This window comes from Megalops cyprinoides, chromosome 23, assembly GCF_013368585.1.
Source record: "Megalops cyprinoides isolate fMegCyp1 chromosome 23, fMegCyp1.pri, whole genome shotgun sequence".
Lineage (NCBI taxonomy): Eukaryota > Metazoa > Chordata > Actinopteri > Elopiformes > Megalopidae > Megalops > Megalops cyprinoides.
Genome location: NC_050605.1, coordinates 16,025,846 through 16,049,354, shown reverse-complemented (window position 1 = coordinate 16,049,354; position 23,509 = coordinate 16,025,846). Strand labels below are relative to the sequence as shown.

Genomic DNA, 23,509 nt, shown 5'->3' with positions numbered 1-23,509 from the left:
TTCACATGTTGCTTGCTGTGAAACAGATCAACGTTGAGGAAAAAGAGCAGCATTGTTCAGGAACTCAGATATGTCACTCAATGTCACACAAAATAAACATATTGTGATTTAAACATTGGGTGTGACTGTCTTATATCGGCATATTATCAGTGTGTTTTTCCTTTTCCTGGGCCGCTCACACACAGAGCCAAAAAAATAATAATCAACACACAACTGGGTCTGCTATACATGAAATTCAGCTATGAACATGTGTTTGCGCGCACACACACCTATGGAAGTATATGTTTTTTAAGATACCAGATACCGTTAGACGAATGGATAAAAATTCACTGCTAAATATTCGTTACCATTTTCCAGACAACAGGTGGCAGGCGAGATTATTTTACCTACCTCCAGGAAGTAGGGGAAACGTTTCAGCGACGGACCGGAAACAGCGTGAGGTTATTGGAGTCCCAGATAGCGGCGCAACTTGTAAGTTTCAATTAAACTTGTTTTCATCACTCCTTCTAGTGACGAATAAAGACAGATCTGTTCAGATTCATAGATAGCTTGGTTGGTAATCGACTGATGACTTCGTTTGGGTTTTGTTCGCCGAATGCAGCAAATGACTGGAAATAACAGTGGCTAGGAAGCTAGTGAGGTTGATATTACTGTGTAACGTTAACGTTACAATTAATACCTCAAATAACGCTGGATTGCAGAATACTGTATGCAGTAGTGAGCCAATCGCAGCTCCTGGCTTTGTGCGCACCTAGTAGTTATCTAGGTAATCCTAACATTCGCTGAAACATTGCAGCTTGCTAGCTACCCGCACGTGGTTGATTAATAGATTTTAGAACTCTAAGCTCATGTGATTTCAGAAAATTTGCTTTGAGCGTACGTAACCTTTGAGTAATCTTTATTTAGCTAAGAGGGTAGAGTCGTGCATGAACAGCGACGACTTAGCAAATTGGGTTGCAATGGTGCGAAGTAGGATGATGTAGCTATAGGTCTAAAGAAACAGATGAGTTGTTAGGCCACGACCTCGCCATCCTTACTAACCACATTGAGTTAGATCCATGGTTAATCGTTTTATGACTCGTATTAGTGCACTTTCAGGAAGATACACCTTGAGATCGTCATCATAAAAGAATAATTATCCATGTCTTATTGGTAGATTGTGAATGTGTTACTGTGTAAAAGACAAAAGTAAAATGATCAGACATGAAGGCTTTAGTGCTGATGCACAGAAGAGGGCTCAATGATATCCTAAGCTTGCTCACTTTAAAATTTAGAAGGTTTTTTTTTTTTTAAGATTTATTTATTGATTGATTTATTGCTGTGGCTTGACTTGTGTCGCATGCAGTTGGTATTGAATGTGGCTACATAATTCTCTGTATTCTGGACCAGATACTGTATCAGGCCAAATCTCCCTATCACCCTCTCAAGAGTCCCTCAGTTCAGCGGTGCAGAATGTTGAGGAGCGTGTCAGCACAGGTAAGAACGGAGACAGCGAGGAGGTACTTGTCTTCTTTTTGCTTTTGAATGCTGTTTTTAGGCATCATGTTTCCTGGTTTCTTCACAGATTCACCAATTTTGTTAACATGCATGTATCATAATTCTGATATCACCTGCTGTCCTGGCCAAAACAAATGCTGTTAAGTCCATTGAATCTGTGTGGCAAAATGCCCAAGGTCACAACCTTTAACACTGTTCTCAGCGTCCTCTTTCACACACTGTTGAATCCAGCATGCAACGTGAGAGTAACACTGTGTGATCTTGTTGCCCCAGGTGCTCAGACAGTTTGTCAGACACAGCAGCACAGACTTGAACCTCATACTAGAAAGATGTGAGTACAGTGTCTACGCCACGTCCATTCTGAATGGCTCTTTTGCTAATGTGACAGGATGATGGCTGTTCCTTCTTGCTGGTGATTTTCCCATTCCCCTTCCCTTCACTTCACTGCTGGCCTTTAGATTTCCAGGGATGGAATAGGCACTCCACGTTGCAAAGCAGTTTAACCCGTACAAGGTGTTGTTACATCCAGGCTAGCGAAATGCACAGCTGCCTGTGGGCCTCCACTCAATATAACTCCTGCTTCTGTTAAAACCTGGGTAGCTCGAAGTGCTGATTACTTCCTTGCCTGTTGATTTCCCTCTGTTGTCTTTCAATCTCTGATGTCCAGGTGTGTCCTTCTGGCCTAAACTTCTCTCCTTTCCTGTCAGCCATCAACAAAGTGCAGCTTCTGGGACGGGTGGGACAGGACCCAGTAATGCGACAGGTGGAGGGCAGGAACCCTGTCACCATCTTCTCCATGGCAACCAATGAGATGTGGCGCTCAGGAGAGGGAGATGGTGTGCATACAGGCAAGTTCTCCGGCCATACCACAGGAGGGTGAACGTGAATTGAAAGGAACATGGCTGACTGACAGATGTGCAGAAAAATGCAACTCGGTTCACAAAAGGACGCCAATTTATTGGCTTCATTTGTAGTAGAATTTCTGCTGTGATTTTCTGCTGTGCTGAGATTACTTTTTATAGTCATTTGGTTTTACGTAGGTGAGTTGGGAACTTTATTGCAGTCTGAGCTTTTAGTAATGTTACATATATTAAATTACAAGTCACTATGTCCACAAAAACTGACTGCTAACTGGGTGGTGTATATAGTTCACAGAGGTTAAACTCCATCCTTGTCTGTCCTAAGAACGGTGTTGGTTGTTTTCTTGCAGGAGACATCAGTCAGAAGACCACTTGGCACCGCATCTCAGTCTTTAAACCTGGCCTGCGGGACGTGGCATACCAGTATGTGAAGAAAGGGTGAGTCGAGCTGCACTGTTTCACCCTTCTGCCACTCACACTGGCTGCTTACTGACATGCTTCTCTGTACATGTCTATGTTATATTTAGATGCCACTCTCATATTGTTCAAACACACACAAAAAATCAAGGAGAATCATGACAATTGAATTTGAAGTCTGGCACCAGGTTACTTCTTGTTACAATGTCTTATTAGCTGCTGTAGCCTACCGCCTCATTTTAGTAATTAAAATCTCTGGACAAGATTGACATGTTCTGTTTTGATTTTTGAAGTGTTCAATCTATGTCTCCACTAACTTCCTCTGCCTTTTCAGGTCCCGGGTGCTTGTGGAGGGGAAACTGGACTACGGGGAGTATGTGGATAAGAACAATGTCAGACGGCAAGCTACCACCATTATTGCAGGTGTGTGAGTTCTTTTCACTGTAGAGTTCTAGAAACGCTGCTGCTCTTACTCAAGGAAGGGCTATAGAGTCTCTCTGCACCTGCACCTAGTGGCCTTACTTGAAACCATTGAGTTCATGAATATGCACACAGTCTGTCGGATTAGAATGCAGCCTCTCCTGTTACAGTTCAGCATGCATTAACAGTGAGTGCACTCCTTTGGAAGGTCGCAAATTATGCTAGAGGATTTTTTCACAGATGTTCAAAGGAGCTATCTAGCTATCTTAGTGACAAATAACAAGATTTGGCAACATTACAAGCTGCTGCTAGATGTCTTAACCTATCAACAAAGGAAGTTATGTTTGCAGTATTTAGCTGAAGATGTTGTTAGTGTTCCAGTTAGCAGTCCTTCTTTTTCAATTTTATTTCATGTTGGCTATTATTTGTTGATTTAAAAACCCAATAAATGTTTGAATTATGGCATTTTGTGTATACGTTTTTATTATTAATGCCAGAGTTGACTATTATATGAGATATTATTATTATTAATTCTGCTTTCCCCTAGATTTACACATTTAAAACGTTCCTTTCTTCTTGTCTGTCCCACAGATAACATTGTCTTTCTAAGTGACAATATACGAGAGCGAGAATGAAGGATGTTGACTCTGAAGAAAGAAGAACCCTCAAGCTTTTTTCACTGCTGTTTATTTCCACTCCTAGAGGAACTGTGGACTGCTTGGTAGTAACAAAAGAGCGTGTGCAAGTTGGTGGTGTGTTAGCACTGCCTCTGCATTCCATTCACCCCCAATGGACAAAATATAAGATGTGTAATCATTTATATCCCCAAAATTCTAGACTACACTGACAAAAGAAAACGGACCTACCGACTTCCACCTCCGAGAAGCGGTTCCTTTTTAATCGTCGCAGGGATCAAATCAGTTTCCTGAAGGGAGCTAACACAGTCATTGCGAAAAGAGCGCATAGAAAACCTGATTAAAAATTGAACCCAATTTATTGGTAATGGGTTGTGGCCTTTAACACATGCAGTAGAGCATAAACCACTCTTAATTGGCACAAAGTGGGACAGGCCGCCAGAAATGCAGCTGGTCTCAATATCGCAGAGATTTGCAGTATTCAAGCATGGTCAGAAATGGCACTGAAAGGGCCGTACTCTCCTGAGGGAAAAAGTGCCATGTGAAAACAAGAGTACATGCAGATGTTCTGTGGTCTGTCTTGTCTCTCGGTATCATTTCAGAACCAATGTTTTGAAACCTGTAGTGACTTCTGCCCTCTGTTTTTGTCACTGTTTCAGTTTTATCCGTTAAAATAGATTTCTTCTGAAATCAGGTGTCCATAATTTTTTTTGTTTTTTTTTGTTGCTGCATTGTATTCATTAGTTTAATTTTTGTAACTAAACTGACAATACCCAATGTGTTACTTTTAAGTAAAGTTTAAAATATATTTCAATTGAATTGTTAGCGTCTTGCTGTGATGCATGTCTAAAACAGCGTAATTATGTTTCTCAGTTAGTAACCTTAGATTTCTGTACAGAAGAATGACGGCGTTTTGTTATGTAACGTATATGCAGTTTGTACAAAACGCCACAAGTGGGAGGCCTTGCCACCCGAGGGGTGAATTGGTATGATATTTTTTAATTGGTGGACAGGAGTACGACGTAAACGGGTCCCGCTGCTAAGGTATTCTTGTCTTAATTCGATTCGTTACAGGAGTCGGGAAACTTGTTCTTGATTGGGCAGTACGTATGTCATTCTTGGTAGGCGGTTTCGTTTTTAACCGATTGGTTCCTTTGCCTGTCACTCAAACGGATCTTTAAACGTTGTTTTCGTATGTGCAGTGGTGTGTATCATCGGTTTGCCCAGAATATGAGGTTTAGAGGACCGTGCTAATGAGACCCAATCAGATACAAAAGAACATGGCTGTAAAGCTTAAACATCATCTTTAAAGTTCAAAGCGTAGAATTGCGAAGCTGTGTTGAATGCATTGTCTGATCGGTGTGCAGTGGTTATGAGGGGCGGAACCTTCTGGTTTCAGTAGTTATTTGTGTTTGTAATTCTGACATCTGTAGCCACAGGAACTGTACAGTTAAATCTGTACATTTGATATTAAAGTGTATTCTACTGTTTGTTAAGAGGGGGAAGATAGACGGCCAGTTTCTATGTGGGTATGACGTGGAGAAGGTGTTCGCTAACCGTATTGGTTGGTTCCGTAAAAATCCAACTTAAAATCTTACTACTCCCTCCTCTTTCCCCACCCTCGAATTCCTGTCTGTCTGGATGTGGACATTATGCGTTTTGGGGAAAAATAGCCAATTAAACGCCGCATTTGAGAAGAGTAAACAGAGACACTATCGGAGCAACCACGATATCACACTTGCAAATTGATATCCTGAAGAAAATACCCAGTCTGTTTCTCCTTTCTTCTGATTGCCATCGAGACCGATGAGTGGGGAAAACTAGCTAGCACGCTAACGAACGATACTCAAAAGTAGCTGCACTGTTTCTACCAACTTTACACAGACGCTCGGAAAAGTATCAGTTCGAGTTTTAATGTAACCGGCGTGAGGACAGTGACGAGAAATAGAATTGCTACTGACTTTTGCTTATATTTTTCGATTTTTGTGTTTTTTACAGCAAGTATTGCGGTAACTGTCGAACACATTTTTGTCATATTGAAGTAATAACACCGTGAAGCATGGAAATATTAGACAGCGGCGAGCCATTTTTACACTGGGATCGAAATCTGAGCGAATTGTCTGAGCCCGGTGAAAACGACAATGTTGTGTACAACACAGTAAGTCAGTACGTTCGTACGTGTAAATACATGTGTGTGTGTTTGTTAGAATGTGTTATTGTGCTCTTTAAATGCATCTTTGTTTATGCCGCTTGATGTTATTGCTCTCGCCAAAGTTTTAAAACAGCACGCTGCAACAAAAATAATATTAAAATGAACGTGTTCTGTTAGGACAATTCCGTAGCAGAAAAGACATGTTTGTGCAGAGAATATATACATAAAGAGACAAGTTCAATTTCATAGGTAATGCTTGAGGAATGAATATGTTCTTTGCAACGAGAAGCAGTACTAGCTGCCATGGAGACTGAAGTGCCAAATTATCCTTCATACGAGAGACAACACAATGAATACGTAGCATTAAATACGATGATAGCTAGAGCATTACCTACATGTAATATTAAGCAATGCATATTGAAACTTGTGAAGCTGTGGGCGCACTGGTGAAATACCTTGCATACCTGATCAGGAAAACTTTGCGAATTCGTGCTGCGATATGGCGACGGGGGATGTGCGAAGCGTTGTATAGTGTAGTGCACTACATAATTGCATAACGCGTAGCCATGCGTTCCGGTTTTTACCCGCATGGCATACAACATTTTAAAATCGTTTTTCCTATGCATTTCACCAGTCCTCTTGAGTGCTAACGGTTTGTGTTTTTGAATTGCATCTGCTTTTGGGGTGGAATCCCAGTCACTTGGTTTTCTGCCTGCAGAACGTACTTGAGCCCACCTCTCTTTTGGGTGAAAGTTGTTGCGAAAACCTTGATATTATCATCGATTATATACATTCTCAGTTCATAATTTATAGCAGCGTTTCTCAAACCTCTCTAATGATCAACTCGTTATGAACTCCTGAAGCTACCTAATAACAAACGGATCATTTAAATCAGCCGTGTTGGAGCAGGGAGAGATCTAAAACATGCAGGACAAGGGGTCCTCCAGGAGAGGTTTGAGAAACGCTGATTTATAGCAGTAAAATGTGTACAGTTGACTGATGTTTCGATGTTTCCTTGAGGCAAAATATGCTTGAGTGTAACAGGAGCGATGTGGTGTGGGTTCTTCTCTCACAACCCTCAGATCTGGGAAGTTTTAGCATGATTGTTGCCTTCAGAAATAACTCCCCTTCAGACAACACACTGGGCCCTCAGTTTATGACACTCTTTTGTGCAAGTCTGTGTTAATACGGGAGCTGGCCGCAGCATCAAACTGCTGTTTAACTCCCCTCTGGGACAGAGTGTAGGCTGGGGTAGATCAGAAGGCCATTACCATGCTCAAAGCTGGGAAAACAGAGCAGGGTTTCTGCTCCAGATCTTTCCATCAGTGGCTCTTTGGGTTTGAGGCGCACAAGTGTGCCCCCCCAACACCGCCCATCACCCACACCTCTCTCTCTCTCTCACGCTCCATCTTCCTGTGATTTGTTGACATGGAATTCCTCACAACAATGCAAACTGTTCACAGCTGCAGCACTTGTGAGACGCTGGTGATTGGAAGCATTCATATTCAAACGTGACTTTATTTATGGGCGGCGTGAATGCCTATTAGGGGGAAAGTTCATGTGTTTGTGTGCCCCTTTAAGCCTGGATACCGGTACTTGCAAATACGCAAACTGATGCTATCTTTAAAAAGATAAGGCTCGTGGATGTTTGCTGTCAGAGTGGGAATAGCAGGGGGCAGTAGGGGAAGCTTTTTGGCAATAGTTGGCCACTGCCGTCCTGTAATTCTGCACATTTCTAGTGTAGGTATGCTCAGTCATTGAATGCAGAGTCACAGTAATTGCTATGCCTGCTAACTGATTTGATTGAATAGTTGAGGGCTTTGATGAGACCAGCCCAGAGCGAGGGTGGGTCCTGTCCTTTACGAGATGGGGGGGGGGGGGGGGGGGTTCAGTCATTCTGCTTAATGATAAGCTTGGTAACATGCCTCACGATTAGCCTGAGGAAGCAACTTAACTACTGCTGTCTGCTAGAGGCCTTCCGTTTGAGGCCTCCTAAACAGCGTGGGCATTGCATGGCTGCACTGTGGAGCTATTAAAAAAGGTATTAACATTATCCACATGGACTCGGGCAATATGGACGCAGCATGTTTAAACAACCTCAGAGTGGTCCTGTGGACTTAAAGAGTAAGGGGAACTTTGCAGTCAGTAAAGTCCTAAGCATAATTCGCAAGGACGGTTTATACGAAATGAACACTAATCTCTCAAGTGTCCCTGACTAATTGTCTTTGAGGATACCTAACATCCCATTTCTACAGAACATATAAATTATTGGTACATGTAGCGTGGACTTTTATGCATTCATAGCTGCCTGACAAAATGTGTAAAACCCATTAATCTTTATCACTTCTGGTGGCTACAGATGACCGTGACATGTGTGACGGTGATTACCCAGGGTTCCTTGTGGATTTGCAGGACTATACGAAGGGAAGCTAGAGAAACCGATGAGAGCCCTGATTGTTTCTCAGTGTGCAGCGGGTATGGGGGGGGAGGTGTCTTAGAAAAATAAATGTCTACCAGACCCTCACAGGAGCTTCTCTGTGTGCCTGATACAGACGCCAGTACAAGAATGTGGCTTCAGCTCCTGTGTTTGCTTTGGAGCCTGCTTTTAGAGTAAACGTGATGTTTTATCTGATTAGGCATGGCAAACATTAATTATTTGAATCGTCAAATAATACTTCTCTGCTGTTTCTGTTTTATCTGTGTGGACAGAGTCTTGATGTGGGACATTGACTATGACACTTGAATATTTTAAACAGCACACCCCATACTTCGTCAGATGTCTAGCACTTCCCTGCTGTGGGATCTGGTGCTCTGATGGAAACACAAAGCCTTTCACATTGTTGTCAGTTTCAAAGTGAAAAATCGCACGGCAAACCTGCCTTTCTGAGAGGCACACGCATTTTAATTTTCCTTGTAGGATCCCTTTTTTTGTTTGGGATGCAAAGCACGTCACACCTTTTGATGTGAAAATTCTCTGTTTCTTTCCTGTTCGGGAATTGGTGTTGCAAAACTTCAGAGTTCGTTAACGCACCTGCACGGTTCACTGGTGCCTGTCTAATAGAATGCAGGTGGGGTGAAATGGTAGCAATTGAATAATGGTTATAATTAAGTCACAAAGGCCTGAGGTTAAGTAAAACCTGGACTGCTTTGGATGAGTCATCGTTGCTCGGCTTAACGTTTAATACATGCAGAACCGTGATCACGCTTCTGTGTGTAATGGTGTACATCAGTGCTGACTTGGCTATATCAGAATTCTCTTGTAGATAAGATGTTGCTACATTGATGATTGCCGTGGTTATCATATGAACCATATCCAGCTTTCAGATTTAATTGGGAAACTGTCTTCTTGGCATCCCGTGAGGCGGTGGTGAGCTTAGTGCTTTTGGCTCTTTTATCTATGTGACCGAAGGCCTGTGTAATGTCACTGCTTTCTGACCGCGGCAATCAAGGTCATGACAACCAGGTAATCGAAAATATAAAATGTAAATACTGCCTTTACACAATTTTTGTTGGATTGGGAATGGGATGACAGTATTACATTTTTGGGTCCTTTTTTTGGGTGGGGGGGGGGGGGGGGGGGGGCTAGTAGACAGCTGCAGGTGAAATAAAATATCTTGAGAAAGGTAGTGTACTTGCTGAACTCTTAATGACTTAATGAAAGTTAGTATGAGCTTGTATTTCAACATGCAGTCTTATATGGTCACCCTGGGGGTAGGATTACCTTGTTGTCTGCCTGTTGTGAAGGTTGTGTAGTTTCAAGGGAAGAATAATTGCTGTAGACCTTTCCCCAGCTCCTTGCTGTGGTAGAGAAACAGAAATATGGCTGGCAATGTACTGAGGGACTCCAAGAGGCCTTTCCTGTGGGGTGTTGGGGCGGGGTTGAGCCTGTGGAGGCGGGGGCCAGCCCTGCAACAAAGCTCACTTTCTTCTTTCTGAGCGCTGTGTGTACAGAGCCGGGCCTGTTCTGCCCTGGTGCAGCCTCGTATGAAACCACTCCGGACTGCCCCGGCTTCCTCCCTCTCTCCCTCCCTCCATCCCCCTGCCACAGACTGAAAGGCTGAAAGGGCAGTCTGTGGGCTGTAACCGGAGAGGCTTCTGAAACCATCATCTGGGACGCTACAGCGCACACACTCCCTCTCTCTCTCACTCTCACTCCCCATCTACCTTTCCTTTTTTCCTGACTGACCTTTTTTTGTGATCCACATTATTTTGATTTTTTTTTTTTTTTTTAGCTGTCTTCCAAAATTCCTTGATGCCAATTGGATGGAATTAAATAGAGTCCAGACTTGTATCGAGTTTTATACTGATTTCCCTGTGGGTTACCGGTGAGAAAACTGTCTGGTTCTTTCTGCAAGCTGATTTCAGAAAAATAAAAAAGCTCATCAGGACCGGCCCTGTTGTTTGGGCGGGGTGTTCAGCTCCAGGATTTGAAGCAATCTCAGACGCAGATTTCCATGAGACTGCGTCATCTGTCTCCTCCGAGGGTGATCAAATGGCTGCTCGGTGTCCAAGGAGAACATCATGGCATTTTGACGTTGATGTGTTGTGGCAGCTTTTTTTAGTGCCGCTCACGTCAAGTTGAGTGCCGTGGGCAGGCCTCTGTAGCTCTCCTGGTTCCTGCGGCACTGCGTTAGTCAGCTCCGGCTACGGCTTTCCTGTTTTCTTGCCTCGCTATCTGCTGTCACTATCAATTGCAAAGTGAGTTGCCCTTCCTGTTGCCATACAGAAAACTTGTCGGCTCTTTCGAAGATTCTGCGCTCTTGAGTGTTGCTAAGTTTACTCCAAACGGAGAGCCTCGAATTTTCCACTTGAGATAAATGCTTTGGAATAGGGTGTAGCGGGCAGCTTTGATTGGTATTCAGTAGCTACTTAAGTGCATGTAGGGCCACAGTTGTGGGAGATATGTAGGTACACTGAAAGTAGTATCATCACTTGAAAACAACAACACTTGAAAATGTAGCATTTACTTTACCCGGCAGCAACACAACACAACCAAATTTTGTGAACTGGGCCAGCGCTATAGCATGTTCCGTAATGTAAGTCATGATAAAACGAGCCTCTCTACTGTAGTCTCTTTGTAACTGCTGCCTCTGTAGCTGCTTGGCAAGCTTGCTGGCCTAACTCTTTGGAGTGCAGCTAGGATGTGAGTAGGTGGAAGTTAGATGGGTGTCAGTAGAGTTCGGATGGCTTTTAGTCTCATAGCCCTTGGTTACTGAACATTTCCTTTTCTCAGAAGTGACTCTTGTAAAACGAGTGCTGCAAAATTGACAGATATCTTCCTCCTCCAGTCTAATGGACTAAATCCATCGCTGCAGTTGCCGAGCAACTGAATACAGTTGCAGGGAACGGCTGCTGTATAGGTAGGTGGGCTCTGTGCGTTGACATTTGAATACAGCTGAAAGCTGTATGCTATCTGTGGTGCGAGCCTTACTTGAGTAATAGTGGATGTTATCACATTACTACATATTTGTTAGGCCTTCTGGGCGAGTCTGTGTTGAACGCATCTATCCTGGTTCACTTGCTGTTTGAAGACTGTCACTTCACAGCTGTTTTCCTTTTACACGCTTTCAATGAGAAGGCATGTCAAAAATGCAGGGAAACAGGGTGGTTCTTAGATATATTCCTGTGACCTAAATAATGTAGGAAATGGTAAATTGTATTTTTGACTGGAGTTTGTCCCGTCTTTTAAAGGACTGCGTTGCTCATGGCTTGAAAGTCCTCTGCAGGCCCTCATTTGAGGGGCTTTACTGTGTCATTCCTGAAATGGGAGAGTAAGGAGACGGCAAGGAGTTGGCAGCGTCGGATGGCGATATCAAGTAACGGAATTCCTCCTCATAATCCGCTCTTAATTACATTTCCTTGCTGTCCAGTGAATGTTTCGCTGGTGTTTGCTCCCCTGTAGGAAATTATCTCAGTTACTCACAACAGTTCCAAACTGCTTTTTTAGCTTCCAAGTTTCCTCAAACGTGCCGGTACGTTTGTTAATCAGCGTTGTGTTGTTGTGAATGTTTTTTATTTATCCAAAAGCACGCGCCGCAGCACTTGAGTAGGCTGGTATAACGCGCACAGTTCAGATCATGAGTGAGATCATGTCTCTCCCTTACAGTCCAGTCATGTCTCGCTGAGTGGGGGGATGGGGGGGGGGGGGGGGGGAATGACCGCCAGCAGAAAGAGCTGTGTGTTTGCCTTCCAGAGCGCACAGATGCTGGTCTGACCGCTCAGCCATCTCTCTGTCTGCCCTTCCCTCCTTGCGCGCTGTACTGAACGTGGCCAAATGGTGACTCATATGTCTTTGTCATACACATGCGAGCCCTCTTATACAATAGAGCGGGGAGCTTCGCTGGGCTGTTCGCCGGGCCGCTCAGGATGTCACCAAATGGAAAAAGTGACCAGCTGGGGCGGACAGTTAGGAAGAAGCGGATTCCTGGGAGGCGGCTCGTTTCCAGGCTTCCTCAGATGGTTGCCATTATTCCAGGCCGGGGGGGGGGGCTTTCAGGGGGCGAGTGACTCCCTGGGAGAGGCGGTGAAATGTTTTCCAGAGGCAGTTAAATCTGGCTGTGTGTTTTCTGTTCCTCTACCCCCACCCTGTCACCACAGAGTTCCTGCTTTGCCTCCTCACTTTGTTAGAGCTTGGTCATGTTTGATTGGCACTGATACTGTGCAAGTTTTTGACTTTTTTGCATAAAGAAATTAAAATGTATATATATTTTCTCTTTATAATCCTGAATATAGCGACATATATGTATATAAATTGAACTTGTGTGATGAAACTCTATCAAGGTTCATGCATCTTGTCAGACCTGTCCTCAAACCTACTCCATCCTGTTCAGGAGGATCGGGAAAGATGATAAATTGCAGCCGAAGTGTGCTGATTGATTCAGGATATCTCGCCAGGGTTGTAATCTAGGCGCTTTGCCCTCGGAAAAGGTTGCAAGCCTGTAGTGAGCACCATACTGTTGGGGGTGTAGAGAGTGATGCCTGAGCTTTTATGTTTCTGCCACACCTTGAAAGTAGTAACACAAACTATTCTTTTCAGTGTTTTTCATCTTTGTGCGGTAACACAATTACATAGTGTTACTCCCAGCCATACAAGAATATACCTACGTCCATGTATTGTAACTCGCAAGGCACTGTAGATGGAAAAGCATGCAATTCTTTCTGCGCTTTGATTCCAGTTTGTACAGCTTGTCAGCTTAGCATTTGTCATTAAAATGTCAAACTTCACATCTGTAATTACACACCAGTGCCCACTGTTTTTTTTTTTGCCTGTAACATATAGCAAAATTCTTTCGTTTCCGGGTGTGCCAAGCTGCGGTCTTGCGGTGTGTTAATTTTTTATGAAAACGCTGCCTGTATTATGTATTTTTGGTTGGCAATGGACTGTGGCCTTTACACACAAAAGAAATACTGCCTACTGTTCGCCGCCACACCAAGGGGCAATTTTTGCTGTTTTTAAAAATAAACTAAGTTGTCTTCCGGTATAGACAAGGTCTTCCTCACCGCTCTCCCTGCCATCTCACAGCTCCCTCTCTCTCAGTAATGCGATGGCCCAGCTTGCTTTGATTTCCGGCGTGTCTGCTGGCAGTTTGCATCGAGCTACATTAGAGCTGTATTTCACTCAGTATTCACGGAGCGAACCACGGCCCCACCCTGAGACCGCTTCCAGCTACACCATTATCCAGAGCGACTCGCGTCCCTTCCAGTTTTAAATGTTATCCGTTTGATGCAGCTAGATACAATATTTGTGTAGGCAGGGCGGGTTAAGGACCTTGGCCCAAGGGCTGAACAGCAGTGGCCTGACTGGGAACTGAACTGGCAACCTGCTGGGTTATGAGCCCTGCTCCTCACCGCTACGCCACACTGCTACTGTGCCTCTGGTGTGGACTCACAATGTTACAGCAGTGGCTGGGTTTACATTATGTTATTGGCATTCAGCAGACACTCTTATCCAAAGCAACTTACATAGTTTACATTTTTTAACGTTATCCAAGCTGGATGTGTACTGAGGCAATTATGGGTTAAGTACCATGCCCATGGGTACAGCAGCGGTGCCCCAGCAGTGGAATCGAACCAGCAACCTTTAGGTTACAAGTCCTGCTCCTTACCACCATGCTACACTGCCACTCTGCTACATTGGGATAAATAAATTATAACGGGCGAACCTTGGTTTGGGAATCGTGTGAGTGATGCTTGCAGAAGCGTTTGCTCAATGCACCGCATGGTGCAATTTCCCAACACTCACCTCCCCTTCCCAATCCTATCACAGGGAGCTTGACCGAGCCCTCTAACCCCAGTGCTGGACGGCTGTTGAAACTGGGTCAGCCAGCGCCAGGGGCAGCACTGTGGAGGCGGAGACTGCGCACGTTGGCCTGTCGGTTCATGGCCCGGCGGGAGGCCTCTCCGCTCTCAGGGTTACCAGGCAGTCAGAAACCTCCTAAAGATGCCTTCAGATACAGTCAGCCAGCACTTGCTTGCGCGCGAAGCCAGATAAAATACAGGACATTCTGGCTGTGATGGTTTAGAAGTTTCAAACTTGGGATCCGTTGGGCTGTTAAGATGAAGGCTTTGTTCTATTTCCTCTCTAAGCTTGTAAAACGGCTGCGCTGGGTCTTTAAAAAGGCTGCACTTAAGCTGGTAGTAATAGGATGATGCAGTGGGGCTTATGAATGGGGTGAGTACTGTCCTGAATCGGCGTTGTCAGTGGGTGAAATCCATAGTAACCCTACCATGCCTTGTGGGCTGTGTTTCCCTGCCTCAGTTATTTTAGAGAGTGGAGCGTAGAGGGGAGTTCAGCTTTCCTGTTCAGCTAGCTGCACGAGAGAAGCGAACTTTGACCCCCCCCCCCCCCTTCTCCCCACCCCACCAGAACACAACTGCAGATTTCTTAACAGCGCCGTGTAGGAGACAAGCTGCACGTGTGCATGTGTGGCTCCATGCGTGAACTTGAGCCCCTCTGGGCGCTATCTCTCCACGGGCACATCTGTTTTGCTTCTTGGCAGGGGAGGCCGTGCGTCACCAGCAGAGACAGTGGCAGTTTCTCAGTCTCCTCCACCTCCTTTTCCCCCTGCTGTCCTGGCTTCCTGTGTATCTCCCCGCCCCCCCCCATCCCAACCCCTCACCCCCCTGCCTTTAGCCACACATGTTCACACAAACGTATCTGTTCACACAAACGTATCTGTCCTGCAGGCCTAAGAAATTACACGCCCCTGTCGAAATTCCTTCAGGCACACTCCCCCTACCCCCACCCCCATCAGTGCTGTCACCAGAGGCACAACTTGCCTCGTTACTGATGTCCCCACTGGAGAGGGACTCCGAGGGTTTCAAATTACAGACCCCACACCCCCCAACCCCCTACCAACTTGCAAGGAGACAAAGAAGCATTTAGTCAGAGTACCACTGTGTGCTTCTGTAAACCAATGCTTTACAGATTTTTTTTGGCATGTACTCTGCTGAGAGTCACACCCTCAGTGAAGTGCTTGAGGGAGTTGTTGCTGCTATACCACAGTTTGAAAAGTAGAGAATTATGGGAAAGCACTGAAAACCCCACCCCTCATGTGCCCGTTTTTTTTTTTTTTTTTTTTTTTGGGAGAACATAGAAGTGTTTAACTGACTAATTCTAGCCCGTCTTGAAGGGGCTGGTTGGGGAGTGAGGGCGTTAGGGGCAGCCTCATACTCACTCGATCCGCGCACTCTGGTCAGACTCCCAGTCCCTCTGAGAAGCAGAGCCAGGAATTAGCCACAGCTGAGTTAGCAAGAGTTAGAAAGCTCTTGAAACTGTCAGATGCTATTACAAATAGCACAGTAATCAAACGGGAACGAGGGATCTTAAGCTCAGTATTAGATACATTTGTCCTACTTTTTCCTTGTGCGCAAAACTGGGCACCGGTCCCATGAGAGGCACACATCATGCTTTTGTTGAGAAATACAGTGACTAATGGGAGAGCTCTCCAAGTCCTCAGACCTCAGATGGAAAAGATGCAGCTCTGAGCGGCGGCTTCCTTGCTGTTGATGGGAACACACTTTGAGCTGGTCCCTTGACAGAGGTGTGGCCTAAATGTGTTGGTGGGCTGGAAGTGGAGCCACACTAGGGCTCGAGGGACAGCGGTACAGTGCAGTGTGTTCACAAACTTGCAAGGGAACTGTTAGGACCAGAAAATGCATGGTCTGTTAAAACTGCAGTATCAGAAATGATTAATTTACTACGCTAACACAAACAATGACTAATGCTTCCACTGGTATATTGTTGAGAAGGGATTTACATCTGTAGATATGGTGGGAATTTTTTTCCCCCCTTTTTTGGAAGAATTATGTGAGATTGTAAAAAAAAAAAAAAACTGTACATAGCGATAAAAACAATGACCAATCACTTCAATGTGGTGCAAAGTAAATTCTTCCTTGTTTGCATGGCCGGGACATCTGGCTGTTGAAAAGAATGACTGCAGTGCAGATTGAGGGTGGCTTGGCCGGAGCTGTAATTGCCGGTTTTGGGAGTGGGTGGATGTGATATGGAGCTCAGAGACTGAGCGCCAGTGAGGTGGGTGTTGCGGAGGGAAGTGGTCGGTCTGGCGGCCTCGTTGCTGTCGCTGGGCCCTGGGGGCCGAGCTCGGCCTGTAACCGGGCCCCCCGCCTGGTCCCGCTCCTCCTGCTCACTCACTCCCTGCGCCTGAGTGCTCCAAATGCTGAGTAATCCTCCCCCCAATCCTCTCTCTCTCTCCTGTCTCATCGATCTTTAACTCAAACCTTTACTCTACACTTCCCAGCTAAAATGCACTCTTGCATTTTACTGTGTGCGGTCAGTAACAGACACAAAACTGGAAACCTTAAATTACACCCGGGACATGTTTTCCAAATCACCATTCGTATTTCCCCTTATTTTGCAGTTCCACGTAAAGCTTTTTGGCAAGTGAGCAGCTTTCATTCCACAGAAAGAGCAGAAGCTCACACTGGTGTGTGCTCCCTCTGGCTAAGCTTTGCTGTCTGCATACTGAGTGCATGTGTGTTAATCTTTCCTCATGGCCGATGGCTAACGACCTGCTGGCACTCAGATCTGTTCACTGTGGGCTGAGAGTTGTGTGGTGGGTGTGAATACACACAGTCAGTACACTTGACCCTTCAGGCCTGTGTTGAACCAGGCCAAAAGCACTGGGTGAATGACCCCCTCAGCAGCTAGGGTCCGGCTTATATAATTCAGGGCTTCATTCAGTGTTGCCTTTGAACTTAGGGTTTGTGCCTTGGTGTGATTTTTACCTTTGAGTGATCTATGGGCCCACAGCACAAACGAAGTTGGTCACAGTAAGGTCTGTGTTGTTATCTTCCTTACATGTCGTCTGTGTCAAAGTATGCCGCACGTTCTCTGTTATGTCTACCCAGAATTCAGTGTAAACAGGAAGTGCATACCTGAGGATGAAGGGGGAAGTCTGGCACCACAACGAGTGGCCTTCTATTTACTGTTCATTTAATGTGTGAGAGAATGATTGAGCAGCCCAGTGAACTAAAGTACAGCCTGATTTCAAAGACAAGAGAGCAGTGGAAGTTGCTTTTGAAGCTAGCGTGCGTGTGTGAACACGACCTTGGCGAGGCGAGACAAAGCTGAGCCGTAGGCCAGCGTGACCTTGGGTGGAGGCAGACACAGGTGCGTCTGATCAATGAGCCGGCCTGCGGACTCGCATCTCTCTCTCTCTCTCTCTCTCTCCCCACTCTAGATATGGATCGCTGTTGCTTTTCACTGCAGTTACGGAGCTCCTTGAGGTTCTTTATTCTTGCAAGCGTTTATAAAAGATCCTTTGTTCGCAGCAGTTGCAAGAGGCCGGTTTACAAGGCTCGCTCACTATGGGGCCTTTGTTAATGAGCTCCACGCTCCACTGGTTAGCGCTGGCCCGGGGGCCCTTCCCTCACCTTGCGCCAGGGAGGACCACGGCACCGACGCACCCCTGGCCAGCGCAGATGCTGCGCTTTTAATCCTGGAGACGTGATTCACCTGGAGTGACTCACCGCCGCTGAAGGGAGAGGGCCTGTCTTTAAAGGTTGTGTGCGTGGCTGGATGCCCGCCGCCTCCGCCGCGCTGTTCGGAGCATCTGCGGGTCTTCAGCGGCACAGTCGTGAGGCCTCGAGAGCGCTGGGGGATCAGGAATGCCCTGGCATACTGTGGCTCCGTGATTCATCTGGGGGCTGTCCAAGGTCACTGAAACACTGTGTCTTTCTGACCAGATGATACTCCCTCTTTGCCGATGCCTCAGTGTTGCTTGAGAGATTTACAAAGAAATCAGAACACAGCATGCTGTTCCCTTACCACAGAGCAGGGGCTTTTAAACTATGGGGTGGAATCTGAAGTGGGTCACGGACAGAAAGAAATAAAATAAAGTAGGACTCTAAACTGGAGTCCATCGAATCGCTGTAACCACTGTGCACTAGCAAACGTTGATGCTCCAGAGCAGCAAAACTGAACGATAATACATTTCCTAAGTGAATAACTGCAAGCACAGACTTACTACTTATTGTTCATGAGTTGGTAACCATTTGTTTCAGGTTCTCATATGTAATGTTAAAACAGTGTGATGATGTAATAATGTAAAACAATGTCAAATGTATTCTTGTTTGGATATTAAATCTTTTTGAACAAACAACCACCATGTAATTTCGTACGTTTGCAAGTCTGTAATCTGTGGAGCTGTTAGATAAAAGCAGGCTTTGAAAAAAAGCTGAAAGAGGAACCACTGCATTAAAACAGTGGGTTTGAGTGATAATGAGATCCAGGTCAGTCAGTGAGACTGTTCAACAAATTACCAAAGGAACAAAATGGAAAAGCTGAAAACATCTCTCTTTTTAAGAAAGCAAGATCGTGCAAAGATCAGGGCTGTCTAAGAGGGAGGAGGGACCTTCACAGATAGTTCTGGAGATGTACTTTAGGGTTCTGCCCCAACTTGCATTTGAGAACACAGACCAGCATTTTTTAGGTCAGGGAAGACAGGAAGAGGTCCAGGAATGTACAGGCTGGAATGTTAACATTAGGAGGAAGCAGGTGGCTGTGAGAGAGCTATCTGTCATCGCTGGTCTTCAAACCACCAGAATACAATAACAAAGAGCCCTGTTTGCTAGTTATTAATAGTTAGTGCTTACTTGTTTGATTTTTTTAACTTACTTTTAATTTATTTTATTTGTTTGGCGGATACATTAAATACATCCCAACTGAAACAAGAACACTAGTAAAATATAGGTACACAACAGCCAGTGGCTGTAATTACTGCACCTGGTCTCAGGTAATGATGCAGGAGAGGAAGAAGGTTTATAGGTGTTTTACGCTTCTCTGTAGGCTGTAATTAATGATTAAGTGTTGCCTGAAGGCATGTATTATGAGACAGTGCATCTGGATCTGTCTCTCGGTGTGTGTCTGCTGGTGCTATGGCCTCACTCTCCCTCTCCCGTCCTTGCAGCACTTCACAGAGCTCCTGGATGACCTATCCCAGGAGGCCTTGCTGGGCCAGCTGCTGAGCGACCCCTTCCTGTCGGGGCGGGGCGAGGCCATGGACACAGAGGAGGAGCTGACCCCAGCGTCCCCGGCACCCCCTCCCATTCAGGCAGAGCACAGCTACTCCCTGAGTGGAGACTCCCGGCCACAGTCCCCTCTGTCACACCTGCCCGAGCCAGGGAGCGATGCAGGTGAGGTGGGAGAAGAGGAAGAGGAGGAGGAGGAGAGGAGTGATGGATGGATGGGTGGATGGATGGAGTCAGAGGGAATGAGATGAGGTGGGAGGTTAGAGAACCTATGATGAAGAGAGACAAAAGGTAGAGGATTGAGTGTGTTTTCATTGGAGTAAAAGTGACCATCTAAAGGTGCCATCATGGAGCTCATAAATGCTCCACGATAAACCAGATGGTGTTATCTCATGTAGGGCAAAGGAACGGTATAAAGTAATCGCGTGCAGACAGGGAGGGGTCGGGAGAAATCTAACCATAGCTGTTCATCTAGTTTCAGAAGTAGCATTGCAAAAACAGTGTTGCCAGACTGAAAAATCCACAGGGAGATTGTGTGAGATTCGCTTGCTTCAGTGAGATGTGTGTTGGTTAGATACTTCAGTGAGATATTTGTGGATGAGTTACTTGTGCAGTATGTATGACTCATCTGTGTAATTTGGCATTGGCACTTAGACAAATGGATAGAGAATGGCAGCGTATAGACAGGCACAGAGAGTACAGGCACAGGCTTATGACTGAGGTTCTGCTGAATGTGTGTGTGAGGTTGGATGTCTTTTTGTTTGTGTGTGCCTGCATGTGTGTGTATGTATATCCATTCCAGCAAAGTGGATCTGGACACAGGAATGTATTGGCAGACAGTGCCGTGTGCTAAAGCTCCACAGTCTGCTCCTGGGTTGGCATGACTTTTGAGCCAGTTTGACTCACCCTGATCAAACCTCTGAAGGTTTGCTTTCAGTCCAAAGTCAATTTTTTTTTTACAGATTCCCATATTTTCTTTTTCATGCAAATCATTATTCTCTGGAGTGAGTGGGAGCTTATTCTGTGGTAATTCAGAAGAAGCACTGCCCTCTCCAAACTCTAGCAGGACCATTCATCACAGAACACGTTCTGTGCCATTAACTGTACAGGAAAGCCCCAGAGACCCGCTTAAGCATTGAGTCGCTTGGTTTGAACAGGAGCGTTGCGTAAGACACCGAACACGCGGCTCCAACGCGGCCCCGTCTCTCTCTCCGCTCTCCAGGGGAGTCCGACGGCGAGGACTGGGCCATGGAGTCCGAGGAGAAGGGACTGAAGATGGACCCGCTCCTGTGCGACCCTCCATCCCTGCTGCCCACGCTGTCCCTCAGCCTGGCCCCCGAGGGCCACGCCTCCCAGCCCGCTGCCCCCCAGGGCCTCTCCCTCCCCATCCTGCTCTCCCAGTCCACACAGGTCAAGATCATAAAGGTGAGGATGTGTGTCGGTCTGTTTCAGAGAGAAGGAGAGTCTTCCTCTGTCACTAGCCGGGTTCCTCCTGCTGCCCAACTAAGAGGGTAGTAGTGCAATGGATGTGTGTCATTCAACAATTCACTCTCCTGTTGGTCGGACAGGTGAAGGAGGACAGTGAGGGATTCAGCCCCAAAATCAAGCTGGAGCCCCACGAGGTGGACCAGTTCCTCAACCTGTCCCCCAGAGGTGAGGCTTGTTCCCCGTCCTCTGTCCCGCTATACCCAATCAGACCACATTGTGACACATCATACACCTTTCTCCGCTTAAGTTCTGGGACCGGGTTTGCAACAGCTGGATTCAGAACTGGCTGGCCTGGCACCGCACGGTTGCTTTTCCTTTGCGTTACTGGCATCCAGAGCTGTAGCACATGACCCTATCCGGAATGCTGGCGGCTGTCCAGGCTGAAAGGACTTTGTCTGCAGTCCAAGGCTGAGGTTCCCCCTGGAAAAATGTGGACTCCATAATATCGCTATCTGGCTCCGGTTGCTGTGTCAGCAGCCGTGTCCTGCTCCTCTCTCCCTGTTGTGTTTATCTCCCTTTTCTTGCCCCAGTGCTGATGAAACCCATGCGGTTTCGCAGCCCTCTGAGTCTGCCCAGAGCTCGCCTGTAAGCAGGCCGGTGCCGGTCAGCCAGTGGGCTGAGCCGACGCGGGGTCAGCGTGACACAAACGATGGAAAGTCACCATAAACATGGGCTTAGCCAGACAGCATGGCTCCAGCCGGACTGTGAAAATGGCTATCTATATAGAGATGCCTTCCTGCCCCTGCTCTAAAAGCAGTCCTTGTTCTACAGCGCTGCTACTCCCCCTGCTGGACGCTTGGTCCAATAAGGTATGCAAATGAGAATTTCTGAAAAAAGCTGTTTTTGATATAGGCATCAGAGCAGAGATTGAGGCTGTGTTTGGAAAGAACCGAAGCAATAAAAAGGACCCTTTTGATGGGTGCAGACGTTGCTGTTAAAAGCAGATGGTTGTGTGTCTCTGTGTCTCAGCTTAATCGCATTCACACCGCACTGCATTCTGGGAAAGTTTTGATAATGTGACCCATTTATTTCCCCAGGTCTGGAGTCCCTGCAGCTCCCCCCGACACCTCCCAGCTCTCACGGCAGCGACTCGGAGGGCAGCCAGAGCCCCACGCGGCCCAGCGGCGCCTCCAGCCCTGCGCAGATGCCGACGCAGGCTGTCCTGAAGGTGGCGCCACGGGCCCCCTCCTCCCTCTCCAACTCCCCCCTGCTCACCGCTCCCCATGTGAGTCCCAGGGCCGGTCTCTGCACTGCGAAACGAGGGGGGGGTTTGCTCAGGCACCAAACTTCTGTCCCTTATCACTGGTGTTAGGGTGGCAGTGGCATAGTGGTATAGTGGTAAGGAGCAGGGCTCGTAACTGAAAGGTTGCTGGTTTGATTCCCCGCTGGGGCACTGCTGTCATACCCATAGGCAAGCTGCTTAACCCGGAGATGCCTCAGTTAGTACCCAGCTGTATAAATGGATAACATATGTAACCTGTGTAAGTTGCTCTGGATGATAGCATCTGCTAATTGTCAGTAATGTAATATAATGGTGGTTGCTCCTTAAACTGAAATATGTACCCATTTCCCCTCTCCCCCACCAGAAGCTGCAGGGCTCTGGGCCCCTCCTGCTGACGGAGGAGGAGAAAAGGACGCTTATCGCGGAGGGCTATCCCGTACCCACCAAACTGCCTCTGTCCAAGGCTGAGGAGAAGGCCCTGAAGAAGATCCGCAGAAAGATCAAGAACAAGGTGAGAATGGGAGCAGGGGCAGGGATGAGGTATATTGGAAAGCAAGAGGGGTGGCATGTTGCATAGTGGTAAGGAGCAGGGCTCTCGTAAGCGAAAGGTTGCTGGTTTGATTCCCCTGCTGGGGCACTGCTGCTGTACCCTTGCATAAGGTACCTAACCCAGAATTGTCTCAGTTAATATCCAGCTGTATAAATAGGTAACATGTGAAAACAGTAACCTATGAAAGCCACTTCAGATAATAGTGTTTGCTAAATGTCAATAATGTAATGAAACAGGCTCAATTGAAAAGATTGAGCAGTACATTTGTACTCATATGTCCAAGGATCCTTTTAAAATGGTACTAGCAAAGGAGCTGTATTTGGAGCTTACATCACATTAAATTATTAATTCACTTAGACCTACAATAGCATCATTGTGGTAAGAACATAAGATGAAACATTCAGTCAGCATTTATTCCTGAGATTGCTTTTGAGACAAAGGCACAGTGGATTGTAAAGTGCTCTGAACCTGAATAATGATTGAGTGATTATGGGTATCTCCATAGTCTGGTGTATTTTCATTCTGTTAATGCATGAGACTTTATCGATATATCTCCATCATTCATAATGTGACTTATGAAAACTGCACAACCCGTCTTTTCCCATTTACTTTTAAGAGTTCACCCTTTGCTTGGAGTCAGGGAATAATTACTTAGTTTATTTCAGTCACAGTCCAAACTTTTTTTGTCTTTTTTCCCTCTGAAAATATTACACAGTAAAGCACCTTTTAATTTTTTTGTAAGACTTTGATGTTGAAGTGCACTTGCTATACAAAATA

The 23,509-nt window shown here is 46.1% G+C and overlaps 2 protein-coding genes across 2 annotated transcripts in view; both read left to right on the top strand.

Moving 5' to 3' along the window:
* Positions 1-416: 416 nt before the first annotated feature.
* Positions 417-3,982, top strand: ssbp1 (single-stranded DNA binding protein 1). The gene is made up of 7 exons (XM_036518123.1): positions 417-471; positions 1,390-1,476; positions 1,771-1,828; positions 2,205-2,345; positions 2,708-2,795; positions 3,109-3,197; positions 3,786-3,982. Exons 2-7 carry the CDS (start codon positions 1,453-1,455, stop codon positions 3,827-3,829), a joined length of 444 nt encoding a protein of 147 aa, XP_036374016.1. The 5' UTR covers positions 417-471; positions 1,390-1,452; the 3' UTR covers positions 3,830-3,982.
* Positions 3,983-5,333: 1,351 nt separating this feature from the next.
* creb3l2 (cAMP responsive element binding protein 3-like 2) overlaps positions 5,334-23,509 on the top strand; it is a 21,895-nt gene continuing 3,719 nt past the window's right edge. The window contains exons 1-6 of the mRNA XM_036518491.1: positions 5,334-5,987; positions 19,412-19,637; positions 20,695-20,897; positions 21,041-21,125; positions 21,998-22,185; positions 22,547-22,693. Coding sequence (XP_036374384.1) covers positions 5,889-5,987; positions 19,412-19,637; positions 20,695-20,897; positions 21,041-21,125; positions 21,998-22,185; positions 22,547-22,693 — 948 coding nt within the window. The 5' untranslated portion in view covers positions 5,334-5,888. The remainder of the gene's footprint in view (positions 5,988-19,411; positions 19,638-20,694; positions 20,898-21,040; positions 21,126-21,997; positions 22,186-22,546; positions 22,694-23,509) is intronic.